The 26,384-nt window shown below is 39.5% G+C and overlaps 1 protein-coding gene across 4 annotated transcripts in view; it reads right to left on the minus strand.

Moving 5' to 3' along the window:
• The window catches only part of LOC143276282 (uncharacterized), a 26,622-nt gene continuing 238 nt past the window's right edge, over window positions 1-26,384 (minus strand). Inside the window, exons 1-12 of one of the 4 annotated variants that reach the window (XM_076580794.1) lie at window positions 26,161-26,384; window positions 24,487-24,679; window positions 23,345-23,500; window positions 22,371-22,677; window positions 19,714-19,869; window positions 18,915-19,003; window positions 18,164-18,246; window positions 17,518-17,582; window positions 16,250-16,376; window positions 13,846-13,906; window positions 6,131-6,203; window positions 1-2,444 (exon numbers count right to left, since the gene is read on the minus strand). The exon at window positions 26,161-26,384 is cut by the window's right edge and continues 238 nt beyond it. In XM_076580794.1, the coding sequence (XP_076436909.1) occupies window positions 6,157-6,203; window positions 13,846-13,906; window positions 16,250-16,376; window positions 17,518-17,582; window positions 18,164-18,246; window positions 18,915-19,003; window positions 19,714-19,869; window positions 22,371-22,677; window positions 23,345-23,500; window positions 24,487-24,679; window positions 26,161-26,384 (1,508 nt within the window). In that variant the 3' untranslated portion in view covers window positions 1-2,444; window positions 6,131-6,156. The remainder of the gene's footprint in view (window positions 2,445-6,130; window positions 6,204-13,845; window positions 13,907-16,249; window positions 16,377-17,517; window positions 17,583-18,163; window positions 18,247-18,914; window positions 19,004-19,713; window positions 19,870-22,370; window positions 22,678-23,344; window positions 23,501-24,486; window positions 24,680-26,160) is intronic. The other 3 variants (XM_076580801.1, XM_076580808.1, XM_076580786.1) reach the window with 3 other exon arrangements.

Here is a 26,384-nt window from a genome sequence, read left to right on the forward strand (position 1 = left end):
AGGTCGTCTGCAATATCTTGTTTCTAGCTAGCTGATTTTAGGTAAACAAACATTTCAAACACACACACACACTTTGTTAAGTATGATATATATGTAAAGTGTTCATATAGTTAAAAATGCAGTCACTGACTTGCCTTGGCATGACATGACATATCAATGGTGTGTACCGATTCAGCCAAACATGGAGGACACATAATACTGTATAATGATGAATAAATGAAATACAAATACTTAATAATATTCAATTTTACTAGATTATATCTTTATTCCATAGAGATAATAATTACAAGGTTGTATATATCCTTTTCAACTTCCATGGTCAGAAGTTGACTTCATTATTTATCTCGGCATATAGAACATGCATGTGCTTACACATCCACCAACATGAACATTTTTTGGGGTCAGAACGTGAAAGTCAGGAAATTTGTAATCTCCCAGAAAAGCTCACTGATTCATTCAGGGAATAGTACAGTACTATTAGTGGTTACCTGAAAACAAAACACATTCATCTGACTTGCATTTGTTACCAACACACCTCCATTAATGAAGCTTAAACGTGGTACATATAATGGACTAGGCCTCTGGTAGTTGGGGTGAATTCATGAGGCTTAAAAAAGGAAAAGAAAAAAAAAGGGGGGGTGGGGGTAATTTGGTAAGAACTGCACCCTCTCTGACAAATGAAAAAACTCCAAGTTTCAAATCATCAATGAGGTAACTGGTTCTGGTGCTATGTGATGTGTGACAATGATTTTCTGGTATTCTAGAACTCTGTTACTCTGACAGAAGAGGGGGGTGGAAGGAAGGGCGTTGTGGTTGATTCAGGGTGTGATGAGGAGGGGCTAAGAGCATTGAAAAAAAAAAATCTGAATGACAAGCATTGAAATAAAAGAAAACATTGAATCCAATACACAAGCTGGTCAGGAAATATGTCAAAAATAGTGTGTCTCACTTGCATATTACAATCTCTAATATTAATTTTTAGATAACGTACACATTCCTTGTGGAGTCCAACATTTCGTAAACTCATTATTTTCAGGGATTTTTACAACTTTCCTGACTGCATGTTTTGACTGAACCAGAAACACAGCAACACAAGCACACCCGCATGCATGCCATAAACACAATATTTTGTACATACGATTACATGTACACAGCTGATGCTGGTTCAGCATGTTAAACTAAAACCTCAAAAACAAGATTTACTTAGATATATATGTAAATGGCATGAAAAAAAAAAATCTTTAGCATCAACTCTTGGATTACAAAGCAGCACTGATATGGCCAAGCATACACACTAGCGTTGGTCTCGTTGGTTTATTGACTACATGGAGATTAAGACACATACGCATTCATGCATTTCATTACAGACATACGCCCTCATACACTGGGTTTGGAGAGTTGGTAAGGGACTGGATGTGGGCACGGGAGGGGTGTAAAAAAACATGTAAAAACTGGTATGGCAACACATACACCACTCCAGTGACTACAACATCCATCGTGTTTTGTTTGTCACAATTATATGGCAGCTGTCATGCACAAGAGAAACAAAAAAAAAAAGAAACAGACTTTTTCAATACAATAATAACAGATTTATATGCCTGATTTCACACACTACTGACTAACCAGAAACTACAAAGTATTTAATAGATCTATAACTTTTTTTTCTAAACAGTAATCTGTAACTTAATGCTGTCTTATCAAGCATCGATAAATCATGTGTAACACAGTAACAGAAAGTGCTATCTAAATGACTGTAAAACTACTCGAGACAAAAATAAACCAAATTTTCAGCAAAAAACAAAAAAAACGCTAATTAAAAAAACAAAGCAAAACGAAACACACAGACACACACACACAATTTCAGCGCTCTAAATGTTTCCAACATGTTCTCCACCTGACAAACATTGCCATCATCCCTGTACACACACCAACTCTTCTTTTCATGTCTTTTTAGTTTTAGTCGTACATGTTGCCAAACTGAGCCAGACTGCGCAGCAAATGTTTTGTCTTGTAGTACTCTTGTAATACTCTTTGTCACAACAGACGTCTCAGTCTGAAATTTGTGCTGCTCTCCCCAGGGAGAACGTGCTGCTGCAGTGTGTGCATGAAGTGAATATGATGACGATGACGATGACGACGACACCAATGCTGAAAGTGACTGTGGTTGTAAGGCAAACGGTGTGGCTGCCAAAAAAGCCAGAGCAATCCCTGAGCCCTGGACCAGACACGGACTACACATTAGTTACGCACGAAAGTGCTCATGGGAAAGTTCCTCTGGACCACACAGGCACTAGTGCCACAAGCGAGTGCCCATGACCACACAGGCATTAGTGCCGCAAGCGAGTGCCCACGGGAAAGTTCTTCTGAACGTCTGCCTCAAACTCCTTCAGCCTGTACTCCACGTTTTTCTGTCGCTGCATCAGCTGGCGATGAAGATCCTCAGCCTGCAACACACACCAGTCTGGAACATCAACAGGGCAGAGGAGGGGTGGTGGGTGGGAATTAAAGGTTGGTCATTTTCCGCAAAGTTTTCTTAGTCATAGAGGTGGGTTTTTTGGGGGGGCTTTTTGCACAAAGTTTTCTTAGCCATGATCACTTTGGCAGCAATGCCCCCAGGCAGGCATTGTGGAATGGTGCGAACGTTGTCAGGATTGACAAACAGGTTTCTGATTCTGTCACTGGTGCTGTCCTACACTTTACTGTGACAGTCACTCCTGTCAGCAGTCTACATCACCACACTTTGCTTCTTTCCCCAGCACAGGCACAGGACAACAAATCGCATCCACCAACAAGAACATGTTTTTGTCAAAATGTAAGGTCAGGAAAGTTTGTCAGTTTCCAGAAAAGACTGATTCGTCCAGGGAATAAACAGTACAAATAACTCCCTACTATTATTTATTACATGGAATCCTGAAAGTAAGACCCATTTATCTGACATATTTGCTGACTTGATAACAGTTATCTACTGTTTGCTTTATATTTATGTATTTACTAACAGGGAACATGTGTAGATTTTCATCCTGTATTAGTCATCACCAAAGTGAAGCTTTGTTACCTACAGGGACACACCTACAACAGATCGCAGACATCTAAAGCCATGTCCACCTCGTGAGACATTGATAAATGAAGACATGCTGTCTGTATGTCCACGCAGTTCTGTGCCTGTGCTCTCTATGCCTATCAGATCTGTGTTAGTTACCACACACACCTACAAATTCCACAAGTGCTACACAGTCTACCAATGACAGAATTTGTTCATGGATTTCATCTGAACAATGACACTGAAACTAGTGTTGATTAAATGTTACATGTTGTGTAGACTACACAACATGTAACATTTAATCAACAAGAGTACTAATAATGAACTGAAACTATACAACATCTAACATTTAACCAACAAGAGGAATAATGAACTAACAGCATTTAACCAACAAGAGTAATAATAATGAACTAACAAGTTGTGAAACTACCGTCACAGGGTAAATAACTTTCTGTCAGCATTACACAGTTATCTTATCATACATTTAAAAAAAAAAAAGCCAATAATTAAAAAGCCATCTTTATGAAACTGTCACTTTTACTGATGAAAATTCAGGATACTCTCTCTCGCTCTCTTGGTAGCAGGAATATATTCATCATTTAATGTATACTCCCTCCTAATGATGTTTTGGCCTATATGAATAAACTCTCTCATTCTCAGCCTCTCATGGATACACACTCTGTCTCTTTCTCTCTCTCATGCACGCTCATTCACAGAGGTATACTGTATCTACAAATGGGGGTTATCAACTGGAAAAAAAAAACCACACACACACAAAAATTACTCTCTAGCTTACATATAAACTTTGGTCCAAACAATTACAAAAAGAATAGTTACATACAAATGTGTTCATGAGAATACATACATATATGTCATTATCAATAATCTTAGAAGAAAGTCTTCCAAAACAACCAGTCTTTAAAAAAGAGGTGCTGTGGAACAAAAGAGTATATTTCCTTGCAAAAAATGGATGCTTGTTATATGGATAAAACACTGATTTTGTTAGAGCAGAAAAAAGAATGTCTCACAATATGTTCAATAGATCATAGATATTAATGCGATATAGCAAAAATAAACGCACGCTTTGATGAGTAATAATCATAGCAAAAACAAATCAAACAAAACTGATATAATAAAATTAAGCAGAATAAACCAAAAAAAAAACAAAATAACAAAAACCAAAAACAACAAAAGAACAGAATACATCAGAAAGCATACAATCAATATAATTATGATATATAAGATATCAATTAATAATAGTAAAATGAAGAATGGAAAAAAGCCACATTGCACAGAGTGAAATGTTATTTTCATTTATCACTTTCTAAAATGCCTTCTTCGTATTCTTCTTCCAAACTCATATATCCATGCAAGAAGACACACACACCCACATACACACATGCACACACACACACACACTGCATTCAGTTCAAATAATGGGTTGTTTATTCAATAATAGTTTATGGAAATGAAAAGGAAACATAATAAAGAGGGACAAGAAGAGAGTTAGAAGAGCCAGACACCTGTTGACAGTCACTAACGGCAATGTAATCAAACCAAACATTAAACACTACAATACCTCAGCCACTCTACTGGTATGGTTCACATGCAGTATCATTAATCACAAGACTGCCCTGACAAGAAAAAACAACAACATCATATCTATGTTAAGAATGACCCCAACAATACGTGGTGATGGCCTAGAGGTATCGCGTCCTCCTAGGAAGTGAGAGAATCTGAGCGCGCCGTTTCGAATCACGGTTCAGCCACCAATATTTTCTCCCCCTTCACTAGACCTTGAGCGGTGGTCTGGACGCTAGTCATTCAGATGAGACGATAAACTGAGGTCCCGTGTGCAGCATGCACTTAGCACATGTAGAAGAACTGACGGCATCAAAAGGGTTGCTCCTGGCAAAATTCTGCAGAAAAATCTGCTTCGATAGGAAAAACAAATAAAACTGCACGCAGGAAAAAATACCAAAAAAAATGGGTGGCGCTGTAGTGCAGCGACATGCTCTCCCTGGGGAGAGCAGCCTGAATTTCACAAAGAGAAATCTGTTGTGATAAAAAGAAATACAAAATACAAACAAACAAACAAAAAAATAAAATAAAAAGAAAACACACATAAGAAAACGTAATGGTTGTAACATTATAAATAAGAGTAATCCCAATACTAAAAACAAGCAAACAAAAAAATGGACACGTTATCATAAATCAGAAAGGCTCACTGGATAATGCTAGTAAGAAAACAACAAAAACCACCAAGAGGCAAATGCAAACATGTTTCAAAGAATCAGCACAGTATTTGACATAATATGGGTATACAGTTGGCACCGCCCCCACCCCTCCCCACTCTCTCTCCCTCTCCCACCCACTTCTCGCTGAAGCACAGTACAAACACAGAGCATCACAGACAGCAGTGGAGAAGAGAGCTACACCAGCAAGATTCCTTACAATGGCCGGCACCAATGGATGAATCCTGAACTCTATGAAACTGAAAACTCAGTGAAAGAGAGAGACAGAGAGAGAGGACCATGAAGTTGGAGAAAATGAGAGATGACAACCGACCCACCGGCACAGCTGGTGCCAGGTCCACAGTACTGTGATTCCCATCACCCTGTGCCCTCCATGACAACAGTACAATGGACTGAAACGACAGTGTTAACCCATGCTTTCTCGCAACCCCACACCATCTCACATATTGTGAGAAAGGGTGGAGGGTGCCCCCATACTTTCTCTCTGCTACCTTTCTCTGAGATTTGTGTTGGGGAAAGACAAGAACCCAACCCCGATGACAAAGAAAATGGTTTTAATACAAATAAGGGGGACTTTCCACACTTTCTCATACACTGCAAGAAGGTAAGGGGGTGTCCACCAATGCTTTCCTGCAACTGTAAGTGTGGCAGGGGAACAACCATGCTTTCTGTCAATCTCGCGTTTTCTTGCAGGAGAAAGAAAGCATAGGATTGCGAGAATGCATGGGTGAACTGAGAGTGTGGAGGACAGAGTGACGGGGTCAGAGGAACAGGGGCCTTGTGGAAAGGGTAAGGAAGGGGGTGGAGGGGGAGCCCAGAAAGGGATACAACTCACCTCCAGCTGCCCTCATCGGCAGCAGCCTAGAACCCATTGCCTGCTGCTGCAAAGTGACCCCCGCTGCTTCTGCCTACAGTCGGTTTTACACACATGGGTCAGTACACACACCAGGCATCCTATCACCTCCCTGTCTTCATCAGCATTGGTACTGCACTCTGCCTACTTAGCACAGGGGCCCAGAGCTTTGACAATTGACATCATAATGATGCACTCTACCTCCTTAACATAGAGGCCCAGAGTTTTGACAATTGACATCATAATGATGCACTCTACCTCCTTAACATAGAGGCCCAGAGTTTTGACAATTAACATCATAATGATGCACTCTACCTCCTTAACATAGGGGCCCAGAGTTTTGACAATTAACATCATAATGATGCACTCTACCTCCTTAACATAGGGGCCCAGAGTTTTGACAATTAACATCATAATGATGCACTTTACCTCCTTAACATAGAGGCCCAGAGTTTTGACAATTAACATCATAATGATGCACTTTACCTCCTTAACATAGAGGCCCAGAGTTTTGACAATTAACATCATAATGATGCACTCTACCTCCTTAACATAGGGGCCCAGAGTTTTGACAATTGACATCATAATGATGCACTCTACCTCCTTAACATAGGGGCCCAGAGTTTTGACAATTGACATCATAATGATGCACTTTACCTCCTTAACATAGAGGCCCAGAGTTTTGACAATTAACATCATAATGATGCACTCTACCTCCTTAACATAGGGGCCCAGAGTTTTGACAATTAACATCATGATGATGCACTCTACCTCCTCAACATAGGGGCACAGAGTTTTGACAATTGACATCAATATGATTCACTCTACCTCCTTAACATAGGGGCCCAGAGTTTTGACAATTAACATCAATATGATTCACTCTACCTCCTTAACATAGGGGCCCAGAGTTTTGACAATTGACATCATAATGATGCACTCTACCTCCTTAACATAGAGGCCCAGAGTTTTGACAATTGACATCATAATGATGCACTCTACCTCCTTAACATAGGGGCCCAGAGTTTTGACAATTAACATCATAATGATGCACTCTACCTCCTTAACATAGGGGCCCAGAGTTTTGACAATTAACATCAATATGATGCACTCTACCTCCTTAACATAGGGGCCCAGAGTTTTGACAATTGACATCAATATGATGCACTCTACCTCCTTAACATAGGGGCCCAGAGTTTTGACAATTAACATCAATATGATGCACTCTACCTCCTCAGCACAGGGGTCCAGAATACTAACAGTTAACATCAATATGATGCACTCTACCTCCTTAGCACAGGACCCAGAGCTCTGACAATCAGTATCAATATGATGCATTTTAACCACTCAATACAGGGTTCCAGAGCTTTAACAATTAAAATCAATATGGGGGGGAAATCACACACTGATAGCATCGCTAGCCTCTGTATCCTAAGTCACTGTAAACACTGGGTAACACCACATCAATACAATATTCTTTTTGTTGTCAATTAGCCTCACACATTACACAACATACCACTAACATAACATGATGCTAAGATGAAAATGTCTATCAGCTGAATGTATTATCAAAGATGTCAGCTGTTCCTTATTCTCTGTCACACATGCTACACAAATACAATATTCTGATTCATAACAGTTGTCAGATACAATAGAAGTTATAAGATCATACATGGAAGAAAAACAACCACATTGGACTAAAAAAAAAAAAAAAAAAAAAAAAAAAAGATTCTGAGACAGAAGCAGGTATTTTCCCAAGCCTCAACAGCTAATGTTTGCAGTAAACATTGTGAAAGACAGTACTCATCTAATTCCTGTAAAAAGTACCTTGATGTTGTCAAACATCCTGTTGATAAATTTACTTATTCATGCTCATTTATCATTGTCTATAGGCTGATGGGGTATTTAATGCACACACACACACACACACACACACACACACACACACCAGGCAGGCAGGCAGGCAGGCAGAGAAAGAGTGACAGAGAGAAGGAGATTAGAAAGATTGAAAGAGAAAGAAAGAGGGTGTGAGCAATAAAAACTAAGACAGAAAGACAGACTGAGAAATACACACACACACGTAGACATAAGCTCTTTTTTTTTTAGAAGACTGAGGAGAATTTTGCTCACTGCAAGTTTATAGTAGCAGTTGCAGTGTAGTTGTTTCATATGTCTTCTCACACACGTGATACCATGTCAAGCTCAGAGCTTGTCCAGATCAGTGGGTAACATTCCCATAAGGTGACAGAGGACATTCAGAAATGCCATGGTGAATCTGTTTTTTTCTATGGTGCCACCTCCTCCCAACCCCCCTGCAATCCTCCCATTCCTTCACCTTCACATCCCTTAAGCCTGGCTGCTGATCAGTCGTTCGGTGGTGCAAACTACTTTTCTGATCAATGCAAAATGTTTTCTTGTTTGAGTTGGATTTAAATCAATATTTATGTGTTGCGTTCGTAAGATTTTTGGTCGACTTGTAAAATTTCTGAGATTTTCTCTGATAATAAGGAGCACTATTCCAGTAACATAACTCCTGTTCAGTGGTTGTGTCTTGCCTGGTAGTGGAACAGCAGTACAGCATACATCAGTCAAACTCAGAGACAGAGGGTAGGGGGGTGGAGGGAGCAAAGATCAGCTAATTAAGCAGTTGTTAATCCTAACTGCTACACACAATCTGCATGATGCAACTGAAACTAAAATTGCTGAGTGGCATCCCATGTGTTAAACCAGTGGCTTTTTGGATTGCCCAACATGGGTTGGAGATCTGTTCGTGTGACTGTACACCACATCGTCAAATCTCTGACCGCATTATCACACCTTTTGAAACACAATCACCACCTCCCTGAGCACTGTCAGCACACTGCCCAATGGTCAGTCAGTTGAATGAACTGATTTTTTCTTGCACGGGTCAGTTTCTGAAAACTCAACAGTCAGTCTGTCAGTCTATTGAACGAACTGATTCATTGCACAGGTCAGTAACTGAAAACTCAATGTCAGTCTACTGAATGAACTGATTTCTTGCACATGTCAGTTTCTGAAAATTCAATGGTCAGTCTGTCAGTCTATTGAATGAACTGATTTACTGAACATGTCAGTTTCTGAAAACTTAATGGTCAGTCTGACTGTCTATTGAATGAACTGATTTACTGCACAAGTCAGTTACTTGAAACTCAGTGGTCAGTCTGTCAGTCTACTGAATGAACTATTTCTTGCACAGGTCAGTTACTGAACACTATCTGTCATGCGTGTTCAAGCCCCATCAGAGCTAAGATTGGTTTTTTGTTGGTGTTTTTTGTTTTTGGCCAAGTGGCCAACTCCTTCCCAGAGTTGAGTGTATTTATCAGCTCCAATTTCCTGACCAACACTGCAGGTGTCTGCATCTCTCAGTCTGGGTGATGCAGGGATATTATTTTGAGAGTACAGCTTTATCAAGAAGTCCCAAACCTGAATAAACCCCCCATAGCAGCATATTCATCATTCTAATAATCATTCATCATCATCAAAATAACAGAAAACCAAATGTGCCAAATACTGGGGCACCAAACAAAGAAGAAAAAAAAAGAATATAACTATCTGTCACTGTCTCACTAAATGGGGTCTGTCTGTCTGTCTGTCTGTCTGTCTGTCTCTCGCACTAAGCAGTGGTTCCATCTGATTGTTGTCATAAAAGCCAGACCAAATTATACAGACTATGATAAGAACAGCGAATAAAATACTTAAGAAAGTAATCTCTTCTACAATTTGTTTAATATTTCAATAAGAAATAACAGATTATGAAGAAAGTTTCATATAAAGCATGTGTTACAGAATGGTTATTTGGTTAATATCTTCCTTAGACTAAGGGGAAAGTTTTCATTAACAAATTTATAGAGAGATTCTATGCATACATGTATACTGTATGTTTCAGAAAAGACATGCATGACAAGAAGTACATTTAGAAAATGAAAAGAATTAAGGACAGATGCTCTTAATTATCATTTCATCTTAAAAAACTGATTGCACCTTAGCTGTCACACACACACACACACACACACACACACACACACACACACACACACTTTTACACACACAAACACAGGTGTGCACACACACATACACATCGACCACATCAAAAAAGAGGGGGGAATTTAAAGCCAACAGTTTCAGTATCAGTCTCTAAAAGAAGCATCACTGCTTTTGGACAAATCCATATATACTTCCTAACATCTGTACCTGACAGAAGTATAACCCAACACACTAGTCAGACATTGAGTGCATGCATTCATGTACCTATCAGAGTAGATTTCTTCTTTAAAATTTCACCAGATGACAACACTTTCGTTGCAATGAATTATTTTTCAGTGCCCCAAGTGTGTGCTGCATACAGGACCTCTGTTAATTGTCTCATCCAAATGACTAGATGCTCAGTCTGATTTTCCTGTCAAACTTGGGTAAATGGGAATTGAACCCACACCCTCAAGGACATGGTATTGGCAGATGAGCGTCTTATCCATAAAGCCAACAATCACTTGACATCTTAAAAGTCTGTGAGGATGAAGGCCATTCCACAATAATAAACCCAGAGTAACACACATCTAACTGGCTGCATTCTGAAGATTGCCAGCTGGTCCTAGATCCACAATCTGTTAGAGAGTCACATCATGACAATGGCAAGCAGCTCATGAACCTGAAATCTAAAAATTGCCAGTCGACAGTAGAAACAGCGACAGTGTCAGACTACGCTTTAACCTGAGCTGACCCATTCACCTGACCCATTCCAAACTTTCCTGATGTCACTTTCATCCGGCTCATTCATGGCAACTCCACTTGCATAAGCAGCAGCAAAAATACTCTAAAATTTTTTTTTTTTTTTACTTCTAGTTCTATCAGTCTGTACAAGCATAAACTGAAGCTAATGCTGTCTAAACTAAATCCAACTAATCACAAGCTTTCGTGCAGCGCAGTCTAGAAGGAACCATGAAATGCAGGAAGAAACATCAGTGTTCATACAAAGTCTGCGCTGAGCACTCTGGAGACGACAGCCCAGCTCTGGAACGAGGGAAAGTCAGCTTCGCTAGACATGTGTTGACCACTGATGGTGTCCACAACACAAACACAATCACAGGCAAAAAATATATATTATCTTACATTCTGAACATATCTAAGACCTTGACTGTCTGCTCTTTATTTGTGATCCTCCATAACCCTCACTGGGGTGAAAGGAAACAAACCTGTGCTAACTGTCCACATGTATCAGAATTCTGGCAGTCATGCACACAGACAGACACATTTGCAATTTCAACCATCTAATAATGTTTCAAAGTACTTTAATGATACAAGTGAGATAATTCATTCATGGTTTGTGGTTACAACTGTGTATTGGTTTATCTGATGTGTATGAGATACTGTCATGTCCAGTGTGACCTCAGCAAAGCATCAACTGAGGTAAATCTATAGATCTTGCCACTTCCCACTGGATGAAATAAACTGAAATAAATTTTAGTGAGGTGAAAAAAAATTATCTCAGAATTTGACATTATCGCATGCATTAGCAAATTAGGATAGATGTACAGACAGACAGACAGACAGACAGAGAGAGAGAGAGAGAGAGAGAGAGAGAGAGAACTTTCTGCTGGTACCGGACACTGATTTTTTAGAACTCTGAAAACACACACATAACACACACACACATATCCTCCACCCCACCCCCCACCCACAAACATGTTGAGTTTCCTGAGCAGTATCACAACCACCTCCCCAAGCCCCCCCCAAAAAAACAAACAAAAACAACAACAACAACAACAACAACAACAAAAAACCAACAAAAGAAAACAACACCCCAAACAAACACTTATAGCAATAACTAGACCCACTAACCCATCCTTAAGCTATCAAATCCAACCCCCCCCCCCCCCCCCCCCCCCCGTAACCCCCGAGCCTTTCCCAACCCCAGCTACAGTTCCAAGCAAAAGCAGGGACTGGCATGATGACCACAGCCACAGCATGTTATGTGTGCACACTCACCACCACCACCCAGCCTGGGTAAACCAATGTGCAGACTGCCATAGCCTCCTCGCCAAAACCCTTTGGGGCAGACATGAAGCTGACGGTTTGACACCCTGCTTCTATGCACAGCTGGGCTAGAAAATGCAATGTGAGTACCTCTCCCACTGGACCAGAAGAATAATTACATTATGATGTGATGTCCCACTATGAAGCACCTGTTTCTGTTGGCAAATTTCCTTTTATCACACCCAGGCATAACCACTAAAAAGATAGTTACCCCAACAAGCATAAATAGCCCCACGAAAATGCATACTGTAAATGTACTGTTTCAGTGCTTTGAGTCCACGATTTGGGAAATCTGCACCAGATAAGCACTATACATTATCACCAAAACCACTGCAGTTGAATAAGGTGATTACCCGACACCCATGCACAACCCCTAGCACAAAGGAAACATAAAATCAGGAAGAACTGCACTGACAATAATTCAAACTAAAGGCAGGAAGAGAAAGAAGTGAACAGGCTGACAGACATTCAATGTATTCCTCAAAATGCATGGTTAGAAAAAAGGCAGAGGCACCGACCTATTCACAGTATCATGAGATGAAAAATCCCCATGCACTAAAAGTATCACAAGTACCACATGTTTGTACCATTCTAACATAAGCATGCATTCATGTATGTATTTGTTATTTGTCATTAAAAAAAAGAAAGTTCCATGAGGAAGTCAAGGCTTACTTTCTACCTTATCAAACATACAAGCCACCAAAATAAGATACCTATTTGTTGCAATATATTTCTATTCCTTGAGAAAAGTTAGAAAACAAAAAGGAAAGAAGAAAGAGATCAGTAGAGAGAAAGAATTAGACACAAAGTCAGTAGACAGCAGACGACTGAGAGAGGCAGAAAACAGCAAACTGAAAGACACATCAAAGACACAGCCCTTAGATCTGAGACGTGGCCGGAAATATCAGAACAAAATAAATTTTGTAGTCTTCCTGAGGGCAGCATTCCGTATCAACTGCAATACAAACACTTTTTAACCATTTACCTTTTTTTCCAAAAAAAGAAGAAGAAAAGAGAAAAGAAAAAAAGAGAAGAAAATTCAATGTTCAGTGCTACATTTGCTATTGTGTAATGTTTCCACATCAATGCCAATTTTGCCACTTCAAAATGTTGCTTACTTTCATCCTACTGCTGATGTAACTGTTATAGAATTTTGCTTCTTACTTATTATAATGCAGTGCATTCATACTCATTAGCATGAATTCAAAACAAACATAAACAACACAAAAATCATCATAATATGACAAACAATACAGAACAATTCAATTTATAAATTATCAGCACTTTAAAAGTGTATGACTATGAAAAGAACATTCTGAAGACAAAAATACTATCATTTTGATAAAAATAAATAAATAAACGGCCAGCAAACTGATAGTAAAATTGTTTCCAGGATCAACTGTCCATTTGAAATCCTTACAGTCAAGAACTGAAGAGGAATTAAAGAATCAATTGAAGATGAATTAAAGTATTCATATATATCACCCTTGAAGCAACTTGTCAGAAACAAACAGTACATTACACCAGGATTAAAGTCAACAAACAGTGTGGTACAGTGGTATCACAGGACAGTGGCATGCGGTTAATAACAGTGCATCTGTGCCAAGAGTGCAAGCCAAGGGAAGCAACTACAAAGCAAAAGTGGTAACCTGTGGTCCAAGTTTTTAGCTCCTGGTAGCGACGCTTCAAATCTGTTTGTAGGGTTTTCACCTACACCACACAACAGCACAACAAAGAAATGGAAATAAATAAATGTTGGAATTTAAAACTGAAAGCAACAATGAAATTATGGAGGGGGAACTTCAGCATACAGACAAAAAAGTACTCACTGCTTGCTAAACTGAATGAAAATGAATACTGCACTGCCTGCAATACAGTTAGTATGCTTTGTGACCTAACTCGTTTTGTTTTTTCTGTAAGTTATGATACAAATTATCAGAGCCTTAAAAAACAAATATCACACATGCTTCTTGGTGAATCAGTTATGAGATTCATTATCAAGGCCAGACCTAGCAATGTTTTTTTTTGTTTTTTTTTGTTGTTGTTTTTTTTTTGGGGGTGGGTGGGTGTAGATTAGCACTGAGACGATTATTTTTCATCAAATTATGACAGAAACCATCAACATCAAGAATCGCTGAGTTAACAGGCAGCAAACCTAAAGGAAACCAACAAGCACTGTAGCAATGACAGAAGAAAAAAAGTTACTGTTGCTGCTAAATATATTATTTATCTATACTGATCATGAAACATTAAAGCTTCAACAGTGCACTTTTACTGTCACTGAGTTTAGTGGAAGCATATTTTGAATGAAGAAGTGTTTGTATTTTTTTGTTGGTATAAGTTCTCTCATTCTGTATATAGAAGAAAGTTTCCTTACTCAGAATCAAAACTTTTTGAACTTGTCTATTTCAGTGGTCTCACAAACCTTTTTTGCAGAGGAAACATTCTTCCAAGTATTTTTTTTTAATTTCACATAAAAAAGCACACTGGTGATTGAACAGACTGTGAGGCCAAACCAAACCACAGCAACTGAGGCATCGCAGTGCAGCACAGCTTTCATTGCACACACACACACACACTGAAACACACCAATGAAGGGTCCAGGGGGAAAGACAATGGAAAGGAAGATGTGCTATCTGGAGTCACATTCAGGAAACCTTGCTGTCGTTTGTTTTCAGGTCATTCATGATACCTGATTTACAAGTTTCACTCATGTTTCTGTGCATGTGTGCGCACACACACACACACACACACACACACACGCACATCACACAAATACCCACACACACCCACATGCAACACACACACACATCCACACACACAACACACACACTCACAACACACACACACACATACAACACGCACGCATGCACACACACACACACAACGCACAGGTGCGCACACACACACACACACACAGGCGCACACACACACACACACAGGCACACACACACACACAGGTGCACACACACACACACACACACACACACACACACAGAATAAAACACCACAAACAAGACAAAGCATGAACCCAACCACAAAAACTCTTGGCCTGAATCTGACATGCCTGTACCTGCATACTTTTGAAAGGTTAAAAATAGAGAGAGAGAGAGAGTGAGGAAGAGAGAAAGAAAGAGGGGAAAGGGGGTGGTGTGGGAAGGGAGAAGGGGTGGTCTGAAATCTGATCTTGTTCATACATCATAATGTGTGTGTGTGTGTGTTTGTGTGTGTTTCTGTCTATATGTGTGTGTGTGCATGCATCTGCATGCGGTTGCACGTGTATGTGTGTGCATTTGCATGTTTTCTGTGTGTTTTTTTTGGTGTTGCTTTTGTGTGTGTGTGCATTTGCATGTTCATATGAGTGTGTGTGAAAGGCTTTTTTCTTTTAAAAAAAATCTGTTTCACACTTCCTTGAGAAAAAAGCTGAATACAAGATTTCCTTACATCAAAGCGTATCAGAATGCAGCACCCAGCAAAGATATCCCAAGCCGTTCAGCTTGTAAACATTTTGTACAACGGTGCAACATGTACAATGGTGCAACAGTAAAGCATACACTATTCTGTGCCATTTTCAGCAGCTAATTCATCACAAGCAAATGCATCTTAGGCCCAGTCAGTCGTAGTTGCATCAAACAAACAAATCCACTCATATTCCAGTATCATTCACTTCAACTTAATTTCTCTTAGCCTTTCATTCTTCAGAGTAACTTTATGCTGAAGATCCATAATTCTTTATCAAGAACTAAAAACCAGAAAAAGAGAGGGGAGAGTTTTAATTTTCAAAAGCATTTTTTTTTTTTTTGGTTTTTGTTTTTTGGTGACTTTAGAACCACAGCAACAACACACCAAAACAGCCATGTCACACACTGTGGGGCACACGATACAAGTACACAAGAGTTTACAATCAGATTCCAATGTCAAAGGAAGGAATACACATGGAAACCAGAACATTGATAAACAAAGGGGGGCGGGATGGGGGGGCAGAGAATAACAACAACCCCAAAACAACAAAAAACAAGAAGGACGGAAGGAAGGGAGGAAAAGGAGACCTACAATTTCCAGCTCTCGCCTGGCAGCCTCCATCTCCTCCTGTGGCGTGCCCTTGGGTTTCCGGCGCCGGTCCACCATCTGTGCCGTGTGTTCCTTGATGCGGCGTTCCAGCTCACGGATTTTCGACTGCCTGTGAAGCATCCAGACATTACCTTGTCTTCATTTGAGGTTGTCTTAGTTCAGTTCAGTTCAGTTCAGTTACTCAAGGAGGTGTCACTGCATTCGGACAAATCCATATATGCTACACCACATCTGCTAATCAGGTGCCTGACAAGCGGCGTAACCAAAAATGCTTAGGCTTTGAGGACAAAAAATGAAAAAGATACAGAAACAAATAAACAGATAAGTCATCAAATTATTGGAAAAAATGAATTAGAATAAATAAGCAAATAAACCTATAAAAAAAAGAACCAAACAAACAAACAAACAAAAGCAAATAGATAAAGACGAGGTTGTGTTAAAGGATGGAAGTAATGCATTGTACATCTGTACTGATTAGCCTCGTTTTGGTGATGAAAAGTACATCCCACAATCCTTTGTACTTCCACCAAGCTGACTGACAATGGCCTCCAAAAGTAAACAATGATTAAAACGTCAGACACAAACATGAGCTGTTTCTTAGAGATATCTTTACAGTCTGGAATATTTGTTTTAACATCAATTCCAAGGAAAATAATCAAGAGTGTAGTACATGACCAAAAAGAAAAAAAAAAGAGAAACAAAAAAAGTAGCGTTGCTGTGGTGATGCACTCTCCCTGAGAAGAGCAGCCCAAATTTAACACAGAGAAATCTGTTGTGACAAAGATGCAACACAATACAATGCGTTTCAATACAACGCACATGCAACAATGTGCAGCCTCACAGACACCCAGGCCCAACCATCATCCATACATAACATAATAGTTTCACCTGAAAGTGAAACCTACTGAACATTTTATACAGTATCACAGAGAAACAGCCAATCAAGCTAAAATGCAAGAGGGGCAGGTGAGTGTGGGTGTGGGGGGAACAGAAGACACAATGGAAAGATACAAAGGTATATCAAGCATTGCCAATTTCACAGGAATCCTAGTTCAAGGGACATATCACCTGCAAGGATGCTTACTTTTAAGGGCTAAACTCATAGAGAGATAGACAGAAAGGTCTATAGTATTGCCAGTGACAAATCCATCCCCAACACCCATTTAAACATAAGAGTGCTCAAGATCTACTGTGTATTGCCAGTGACAATCAATCCCAAACCACAGCATTAAACACTGAAAGAGGCTCACTTTTCTTCCTCCACTCGAGCGCGTGATGTAGGGGACAGCGCTCTCCTTGGCTTCTCCTTCGTCTCCTGGGCAACCCATTAGTCTTTGATACAATGCTCGTCTTGAAATAGACTTTCAATCACCTTTGATGATTTGTTGTTAATGAGTATTGTACATATTTTGTACAATGATCTCTATTTGAGAAAAATGGCTGAACAAGAGTCCATGTTTTATTACCACTATCATTATTGTTATTATTCTTGTAATCTTACAGTTATCTGTGAAGAATATTAAAAAGATATCTAGAACATTTGTTTTCTGAATGAACAGATGTTTTCAGATATAAATACAAAAATAAGCGAACTGAGCAACTACAATAAACTAAACAACCAAATTCTGATAAAGTGAACAGCATCAATTACATACTGCCCATTAAGCAATCTTGTCCTCATTTTTAATTGATTCTTATTTTTTGTTGGTTTTTCTGGTCCTTTTTTCTGTCTTTTGTTTTGTTTTTTGCCTTTTCTTTTCAGCCCTGAAATGGCTCCTTAGCAAGACTATAAACAACATGATTTGGCTCTTCTTTTCTTGTACTGCACATCTTTTCTGTCTCTACTGTCACAAAACATCTATGCTCTCTCCCCAAGTGGTATGTACAAAACCTGACCTTGAAACGATCGTCATTGTTTAGCATCTTCATGTAAGGTCTGTCCACAGCGAACGGGGCTTCCTCAGCTGTTTCCGGGTATTCTGTGCGTGCAACAAACTTCAGTCTTTAAAAACCCACACAATAATACCTGACCATGTCAGCATTCATAGCAGGAGGATACCAAACATGCAGACAGCAAGAGAGAGAGGGGGTATGAGAGAGAAACGGTACAGGGGAAAGAGACTTAGAGAGAGACACAAAGACAGAGAGATGAAGACAGACAGATGGACAGACAGAAAGAAAGGAATAGAGTGAGACAGACAGAAAAGCAGACACTACTGAACAAAACAGAAGGAAAATGTGAGACAGAGGGAGGATGTGAGGAAGTGAAACAAAGAGGGAACAAGAGGACTGAGGAAGAGAGAGACAGACAGACAGAGACAGAGACAGAGTAAGAGAGAGGGAGAGGGTGAGAGACAGACAAACAGACAGACAGACAGATAGACAGACAGACAGAGACACAGAGAGACCAATGGAAGGGGATATGGGGAGAAACAAAGAAACAAAGATGATGAGAGACAGAGAGAGCTCTTGTGAGAAAGAGTGAGAGAAAAACAGACAAAGGGGAGATGAAAAAAAGAAAAAAGATAATGAAAGACAGAGAGAGTTCTTGTGAGAAAGGCCTTGAGAAAAACAGACAGAAGGAGACAAACAGAGAGTGACAGACAGATTCTCTGTGTGAGAATGCGTGCGGCAGCTAATCTCTCACCTCTGGTTCCCTTGGTGAACGTCTCAAACTGTTTTCTGGCCTGCAGCTTCTTGGCATCATCTCGCCATCCCTTCAACATCGACTGGTCCCTGAAATTGACCATGTGCGTATCCAACTGAGTAATACCCCAGAAGATTTATTTGTATATCCTGTGCCTATGTGGCTCATATTATGTAAGGAAAAAAAATCATCAAAAGCAGAATCAGTTACATTTTGTATCAACTGTATTTCCTCTCAAAAATATTCTTACATAGTCTATACATCACGCATCCACACTCATGCATGCATGCACACACAATGAGAACAAAACATCTACACACACACACACACACACATTCAGACAATAAGGTATTGCACAACAATATATATAAATAAAAACATCCAGCAAATTAATCATACACATAAGTAAAATGCACACACACACACACACATACATGCATGGACACACGGATGCAAACACATAACAAACGTCATGCCAAAAAATTCAGTTAATTAACATTAAGATACACCAAATCCATAAAAAAAGAAAAAAAATCACTCACATTCACACACAATATCGCTTGCCACACAGTCCCACAAGCACGCAAAATGTCTGCACCCAGGCACTCGACTGCTTGTGAAGTTCAGGTGGTACTGCGAAGGGTGGGCATGATAAGTGTCACAGTCAAACACACACACACACACACACACACACACACACACACACACACACACACACACATGCACACACACACACACACACACACACACACACACACTAAACAAATGACAAATCAATGAGACATTCAAAGTCACCCACTTTCGTCTCTGTAGAATGGCGTCTGTTTTCTGTTTCATCTCTCGGACTTTAGCCAGCTGTCGTTCCTCTGCCATTTTGAAGGAGATGTACTCTTGGCTAGGGGGCTCTGGGTAAGGATTGACCCTCCATGACTGGACGCTGGATGGCTTTTGACGACTGCAAAACAAACAACATACAACATTACTGATGTATTGTATTACTGTTTTGTCACCTCAGATGTCTCCGTGTGAAATTCAAGCTGCCCTCCCTGGGGACAGCAGCCATAGTGCAGTACCAACTTGTTTTGTTTTTGTTTTTTTTGGTCCGCAAGTGTATTTGTTTCATTTTCAATGTGGATTTTTCTACAGAAGTTTTCCACAGACATTTTTCTTGCCACGGGTTCTTTTATGTGTTAAGCGTATGCTGCACACAGGACTTCAGTTTATTGTCTCATCTGAAAGACTCGCACCCAAGCCACCACTCAAGGTCTAGATCCCTGTCCATGTGAGATCTGAACTTGGACACTTGCTTTCTCAAAGTGTGCTTAACCACCAAGCCACTGCTCCACCTATTACAAAAATGATCACTTGAGCTGTGTTTGTTATCATGTTAGTGGAAGCTGTGACAAACTAAGCTGCTCTACATATGTTCAGGATTTTTCAGAATCAGGTTTTATCTTTTGAATCAAGCAATAAATAAAAAGGAAATTTCAAAAGCTGTTTATTCTAAATCAGTCAATGCTCATTGTGAAATACTGTATTTTGATGAAAAACAATCAAACAAACAAAAACAAAAAACAACCCCCCCAAAAACAACAACAAAAGAATGCTCTGATATCTTGATTGAAAAGGAAATGTGCAAAATTAATATGATGAACACATAAACGTAATTTTGGGACAGAGAATCATGTCAATTTTCATATGACAGAAAATGTATAAACTACCTTCCAGCTCATGTAATTAAATAAAAAATTCAGAAAAAAAATACAGAGAGATAGTCTATATCTGTAGAACACATGTCAAAACTTTTAAATTTTTCGTTGTTTGACTTTGTTTAATGATGATGTTTGTACAACAATGAATGATGCACAAGTTTTTTGAATGGAATATTTCTGTGACAATGTTACTTGGCTCTAAAAAAATACAAATGAGGTTTTAAGTTTGTGTGAAATGTGATTTAAAATCTTAATTGCTTAATTACTATTTCATACAGCTAAGCCATTTTGTGTGAGAAAAGTGATATGCAAATTTATGTCATAATCATCTATTATCTTATTTTGTGATATTCTGTGATGAAAGTGAATGACATGCAATAATTTATAGCAAAGAAAATGTTGGGAGACTGCGGCATCTAGCATAAAGAACTGGCACCTAAGAGAAAATGGCGTATGGGCTGCCTGTATGGTGAGGTAAAAATTGTTATGCACGTAAAAGCCCACCCATACATGTGGGAGTCGCAGCCCACAAACGAAGGAGAAGAAGCAAAGCCTGTCTTCCAGCAGAAACTCTACTGCCCATTACCTGTACATGCATATTGTCAGAAGCATGCATGACATGCAACTCCTCATGCAGCACAGCAGGCCACACATGGACTCAATCTTTGTTCTCAGCGCATTCTTCTTATTCTTCGTTTGTGGGCTGCAACTCCCATGTTCACTTGTATGTATACGAGTGGGCTTTTATGTGGATGACCGTTTTTACCCCACCATGTAGTTAGCCATACTCCGTTTTCCGGGGGGTGCATGCTGGGTGTGTTATTGTTTCCATAACCCACTGAATGCTGACATGGATTGCTGAATTTTTAACATGCGTATTTGATCTTCTGCTTTTGTATGCACACAAAAGAGGTTCAGGCACAAGCAGGTCTGCACATATGTTGACCTGGGAAATCAGAAAAATCTCAACCCTTTACCCACCTGGCACCGTTACCAAGATTCGAACCCGGGAGCCTCAGACTGATAGTCCAACGCTTTAACCACTTGGGTTCTCAGCCTATAAAACTGCATAGTCTTATTCTCTCATGTTACATCTTTTTTACTCAAATAATACTCGGGCACTGTCTGATCACTCAAATCAACTACAGCAACCATTCCGTGCTTGACTCTTTGTTCTTGTGGCAACCGTTTCACAGCTGGGTACACAGACAAGAATGAAAACAGGTGACAGTCTTTGATTTAATCACCTTACAATTTTTTTCATATAGAAATGCAAACTGAACAATCACCTTACAATTCATTCAAATAGAGATGCAAACTGAACAATACCTAGCTATGTGTCATGTCAGTTAGAGCTCCAACAGCTATGAAACAGTTTTGTCTTCCGTACCCTGTGAATCAGATTTAGGCATGTGTGTGTGAAATACTAGTGTGAAAGTGCTTTATTTTGTCTCTGCACAAGGTCAAGTGCTGTAACAAATGCCTTCATTATAATGATACTTCTACAACTACTTATCATCATCATTATCATTGTTACTATTATCATTATTATCACTATTATAATCATCATTATCATTATTATTCTAATCATCATTATTATCATAATTATCATTCTCATCATCATCATCATCATAACTATGATAAGAAAGCTCAAATCAAGCACTGGTGGTCTGAAATGTCAGAGCATGATGATAGTCCTCCCACAGGGCCTGTACAGAAACAGAAGGAACACACCCCCACACACCTGTCGGCGGATCCTGGCCCACTGCCGGCGCTGCTGTGGGCCTTGGCGCTGAACTTCATCATGCGTTCCTTGGTCTGCTGCCTCAGCTGGCTGTAGCCGCGGGAGCGGTGAAGCTCGGCAGACATGGGCACTGGGCCCGTCAGCTTGGTGGCTGTGGTGCCAGTGGTGTTGGAAGCAGTGTCAGCAGAGAGGGACTTTTTCTGGATCCTTCGCTGGCGAGCAAGCTCCATCATGCTGGCCTCTGTGTTCCAGTCATCAGAGCTGCTCGAGTCTCCAGAGTCCTCAAATATGCAATCCAGCACTAAGTCTGTTTACAAGAAAAAAAAAGAAAAAAAGGTATTACTGATAGATTGTTTGCAAGGTGTATGATCTATCTCTCATCTCTCTCTCTATTAATCTTTTCCCTGGAAGAAGAAGAAAAAGAAGAATTAGAAGACAATGACGACGACGACGATGATGATGATGATGATGATTTTAAGTTTTGGCATTGGCAGTATTGCTAAAATGTAAAACAGGTAGGTTTGGAGAGCTGACTTGAAGGCATGGTTAGTACATCATGGTCTTTAATCCAAAGGAACACACACACACACACACACACACACACACACACACACATATATATATTCACACATGTATACACAGTCCTCCTCTCCCTCACAATTTACCTCTCCAAAGTAATCAAACACATTTAATCAATACTTAACAATGATCCATGTTGCCATTTCAAACCAGAAATTCAGTTTATATCTTGGTATGTAAAAAACAAACAAACATGTCAGTTTTTTCTGAAATAACAAGTCCTATCGCACAAAACATACATGAATCTGCTGTTTGCCTCATAAAAAGAACAAAAACGACGCCCCCCCCCCCCACCCCCCCTTCAAAACAACTGACATGAAACTTTGAATATACAGAGACATACAGACAGACAGGCAGGGAGATGAAAAAAACACACTATGATGTCACACACATACCCTCTTTATTTCCATTAATTTTTGCGCTTGATTTGGCTTGCAGCATATCTCGCAAAAACTTTTGGATTTCGTAGGTGCCCTTTTGGATGATGTCTTGTGGTGGGAATTCCAGAGGATTGTTTGTGATGTTCAGTCCATGCAGTGTCTTCACAAGACCTTCAAAAACATTGTAAATAATTCTGAATTATAAGTATACAGTACATAATAAATTCATTTCTTTTTCTTTTCTTTTCTTTTTCCAGGAGGATTTCTGTGATTCTCAGTGGCACATAATTTATCCCAAACCCTCCATGCATGTTCACACCTCAGTTAAATCTGTCCCAATAGGAGCACTTCACAGGGGACTGTGAATGTTAGGTCTCCACCAGGCCACCCATCAGAGAAAATACTGCATAACTGCTGATCACTTCAACAGTGGTTAGTGTGACAAATAGTGAGTTTTACAGAAAAAGGGGTGTCAGCCCTGTGCCTGACCTCTAAACAATGAGGGGCTTGTTGATCACTGTTTGTCTGTCCTCTCCCCTTTGATATATCCTAATGTGAATGAATATAACTGTAAGTACCATGAATCACTCAACTCCTCTTTTTGGTTCAAGCCAACATGCATATTTCACAGTGATGACTTGTGTTTCATTCTGTCTACACATTGTCCCTCACCCACTACCTCCCACTCCCTGACCCCTAACCTATCCGCTTGACACAAGCAAAATGGCCTAGTCATTAAAATGTTCCAGTTTGAGTGTATCTGGCTTGGGTGGCCCCATCAGGCTTCTGCCAGCACAGCTCTCAAGGTCACTGAGGCACACATGCCACCCCACCAAATAAGGTGGTGATCTGCTGGGAGATGGCTGTTTGAAAATCATAAAAGTTTTCACTCCTCTCTGACATCAAACACATGTCCAGTAAGCTGAATGACTGGGTAGGTATCAACATTATTATTATGTTAACAGCATACACCGATTTGTTTACATCCCTGTGTCCTGACTCTTTTTCAGTTGACCATTTACACCAGATACAGGTTTTTAAATATACAATAATATTGAGTTTTCGTTTTAAAAGGGTGCTTGCTTTCTGGATTTATTTTCCTTGCTTGATGATCAGCTTCCATTTTATTTCAGATTATAAGACAACCAGACAGTTACCCAGTTCCAATGGAAGACTCTTAAGCAGATTATTCTGCAGAAGAAGGTTGCGAAGACAGGCATGACTTCCCAGAAAAATACTGGGGATGCGAGTCAGTCGGTTATTCCTGAGGTCCAACCACTTCAGTCTGGGGAAAGACTTGAAGAATTCATCGGGCAGAAAAGAAATTTCATTTCCTTCCAAGTAGAGATACTGAAAAGTAAAGAAAAAAAGTGTCACAGATTAAGTAACATACATCATCATAAAATGCTAAATGAAACACACACACACACACCATGAAAATGTGTCTGAAAAAGGATGAAAAAAATATAATCAGAAAAAATAAAGCATTCAACAGTTCATAAATTGTCACGATACAGCAAATAAAAAGAAACATACCAGTGAGATGATGAGCACAATTATGTGTTCCTAAATATTTACTATGCATAAAGTGACAGGCATGTATGTTCCTAAATATATACCATGGATAAAGTCATACACTGATACAACATATAAATTATATGCACAAACACAGTGACACAATTGGTGTATAGTTAAAAAGAAAATTTTGATTTTTAAAAATAATTCCTTTTCCTAATTTCTATTACACAGTAACTGAATTAATTCTAATGTTACCTGAACTATGGTAAGTACTTTTAATGGTAACAGGAAATATATGTGTTCCTATAATAGTGTGATAATGTTAATAAAGTATCTATGTATGAATCAGTTATATCTTCAGGAGAATATTTGCACTAACTCTGCATGCTAATAACTAAACAGATAAATAAAAAAGGTAAGAAAACACCAACACATGTGTGCATATATGCACACACATGGACACACAACTTTTGTTTTTCGGTTTGGCTGTATTTTATAAAATTATTTTAATGATACCCACTTTGATTAAACAAAAAGAAATCAAATGCATCCAGTGATACATAGAAATTATCAACTTGTTTTAAAACATTAAAATCTTGGGAATTAGTTTGAAGTCAGCTACAATTTAGAAATATTCTTGCTTAAGGTTGGGTACAACATAAAAGCTGAATTGTCAGAGCACTGGCCAGTGTGGTTTCAACCTGAAAGTTCTAAGTTTGAACCACAACAGTGCCTGTATTGCAAGATTTTTCTGATCTTTGAGGTATATGTATATATGTGCCTGAACTCGGTTCACATGTTTATACATGCACAAGATCAACTACACACAAAAGAATGTCAGAGTTCAATGAATTACAGAAACATGAAGTTCAATGAATTACAGAAAAATAAATATTTGGAATGCATCAATCACATTTCTCTAGAATAATCAACAAATAGATGTTGTTGTGATATCGAACTGCAGAACAAGAAGAGGATGAAATAATTCAGTACTTGAGAGAGCAGTACATACTGAAACACAAACAAACCCATAAATAATCATCATCATTATCATAAAATCATCATCACACATGCCCACACACACATGCATGCAGTCTTCAGTTCTACGTCTTTCAAGTACGTGCATGTGCATGTGCATGTGTGTGTGTGTGTGTGTGTGTGTGTGTGTGTGCGTGCGTGCGTGTGTGCGTGCGTGTGTGGACGTGTACATGTGTGTGTGTGTGTGTGTGTGTGTGTGTGTGTGTGTGTGCACATGCATCAAGTGTGTGTAACTGAGAGAGAGAGACAGACAGACAGACAGACAGACAGAGAACCTCGAGCTCTTCCATTTGCATCAGTTCATCTGGAATGGCCATCAAGCGTTTTCCGTTCAAGTCCACCGTTGTTGAACCAATAGCGCGCGACTGCTGAATGCATCGAAGCACAGCTTCTTCCTCCCGCTTTGTACGCGCAAAGGCTGTGTCGGCTGGTGTTTCCATTCTGTCAAAGGGTCCATCTTCAGGCGTTTCGTTCGCAAAGTTGCTAAAATCACCTTCCA

This window comes from Babylonia areolata, chromosome 2, assembly GCF_041734735.1.
Source record: "Babylonia areolata isolate BAREFJ2019XMU chromosome 2, ASM4173473v1, whole genome shotgun sequence".
In the NCBI taxonomy this organism is placed as follows: domain Eukaryota; kingdom Metazoa; phylum Mollusca; class Gastropoda; order Neogastropoda; family Buccinidae; genus Babylonia; species Babylonia areolata.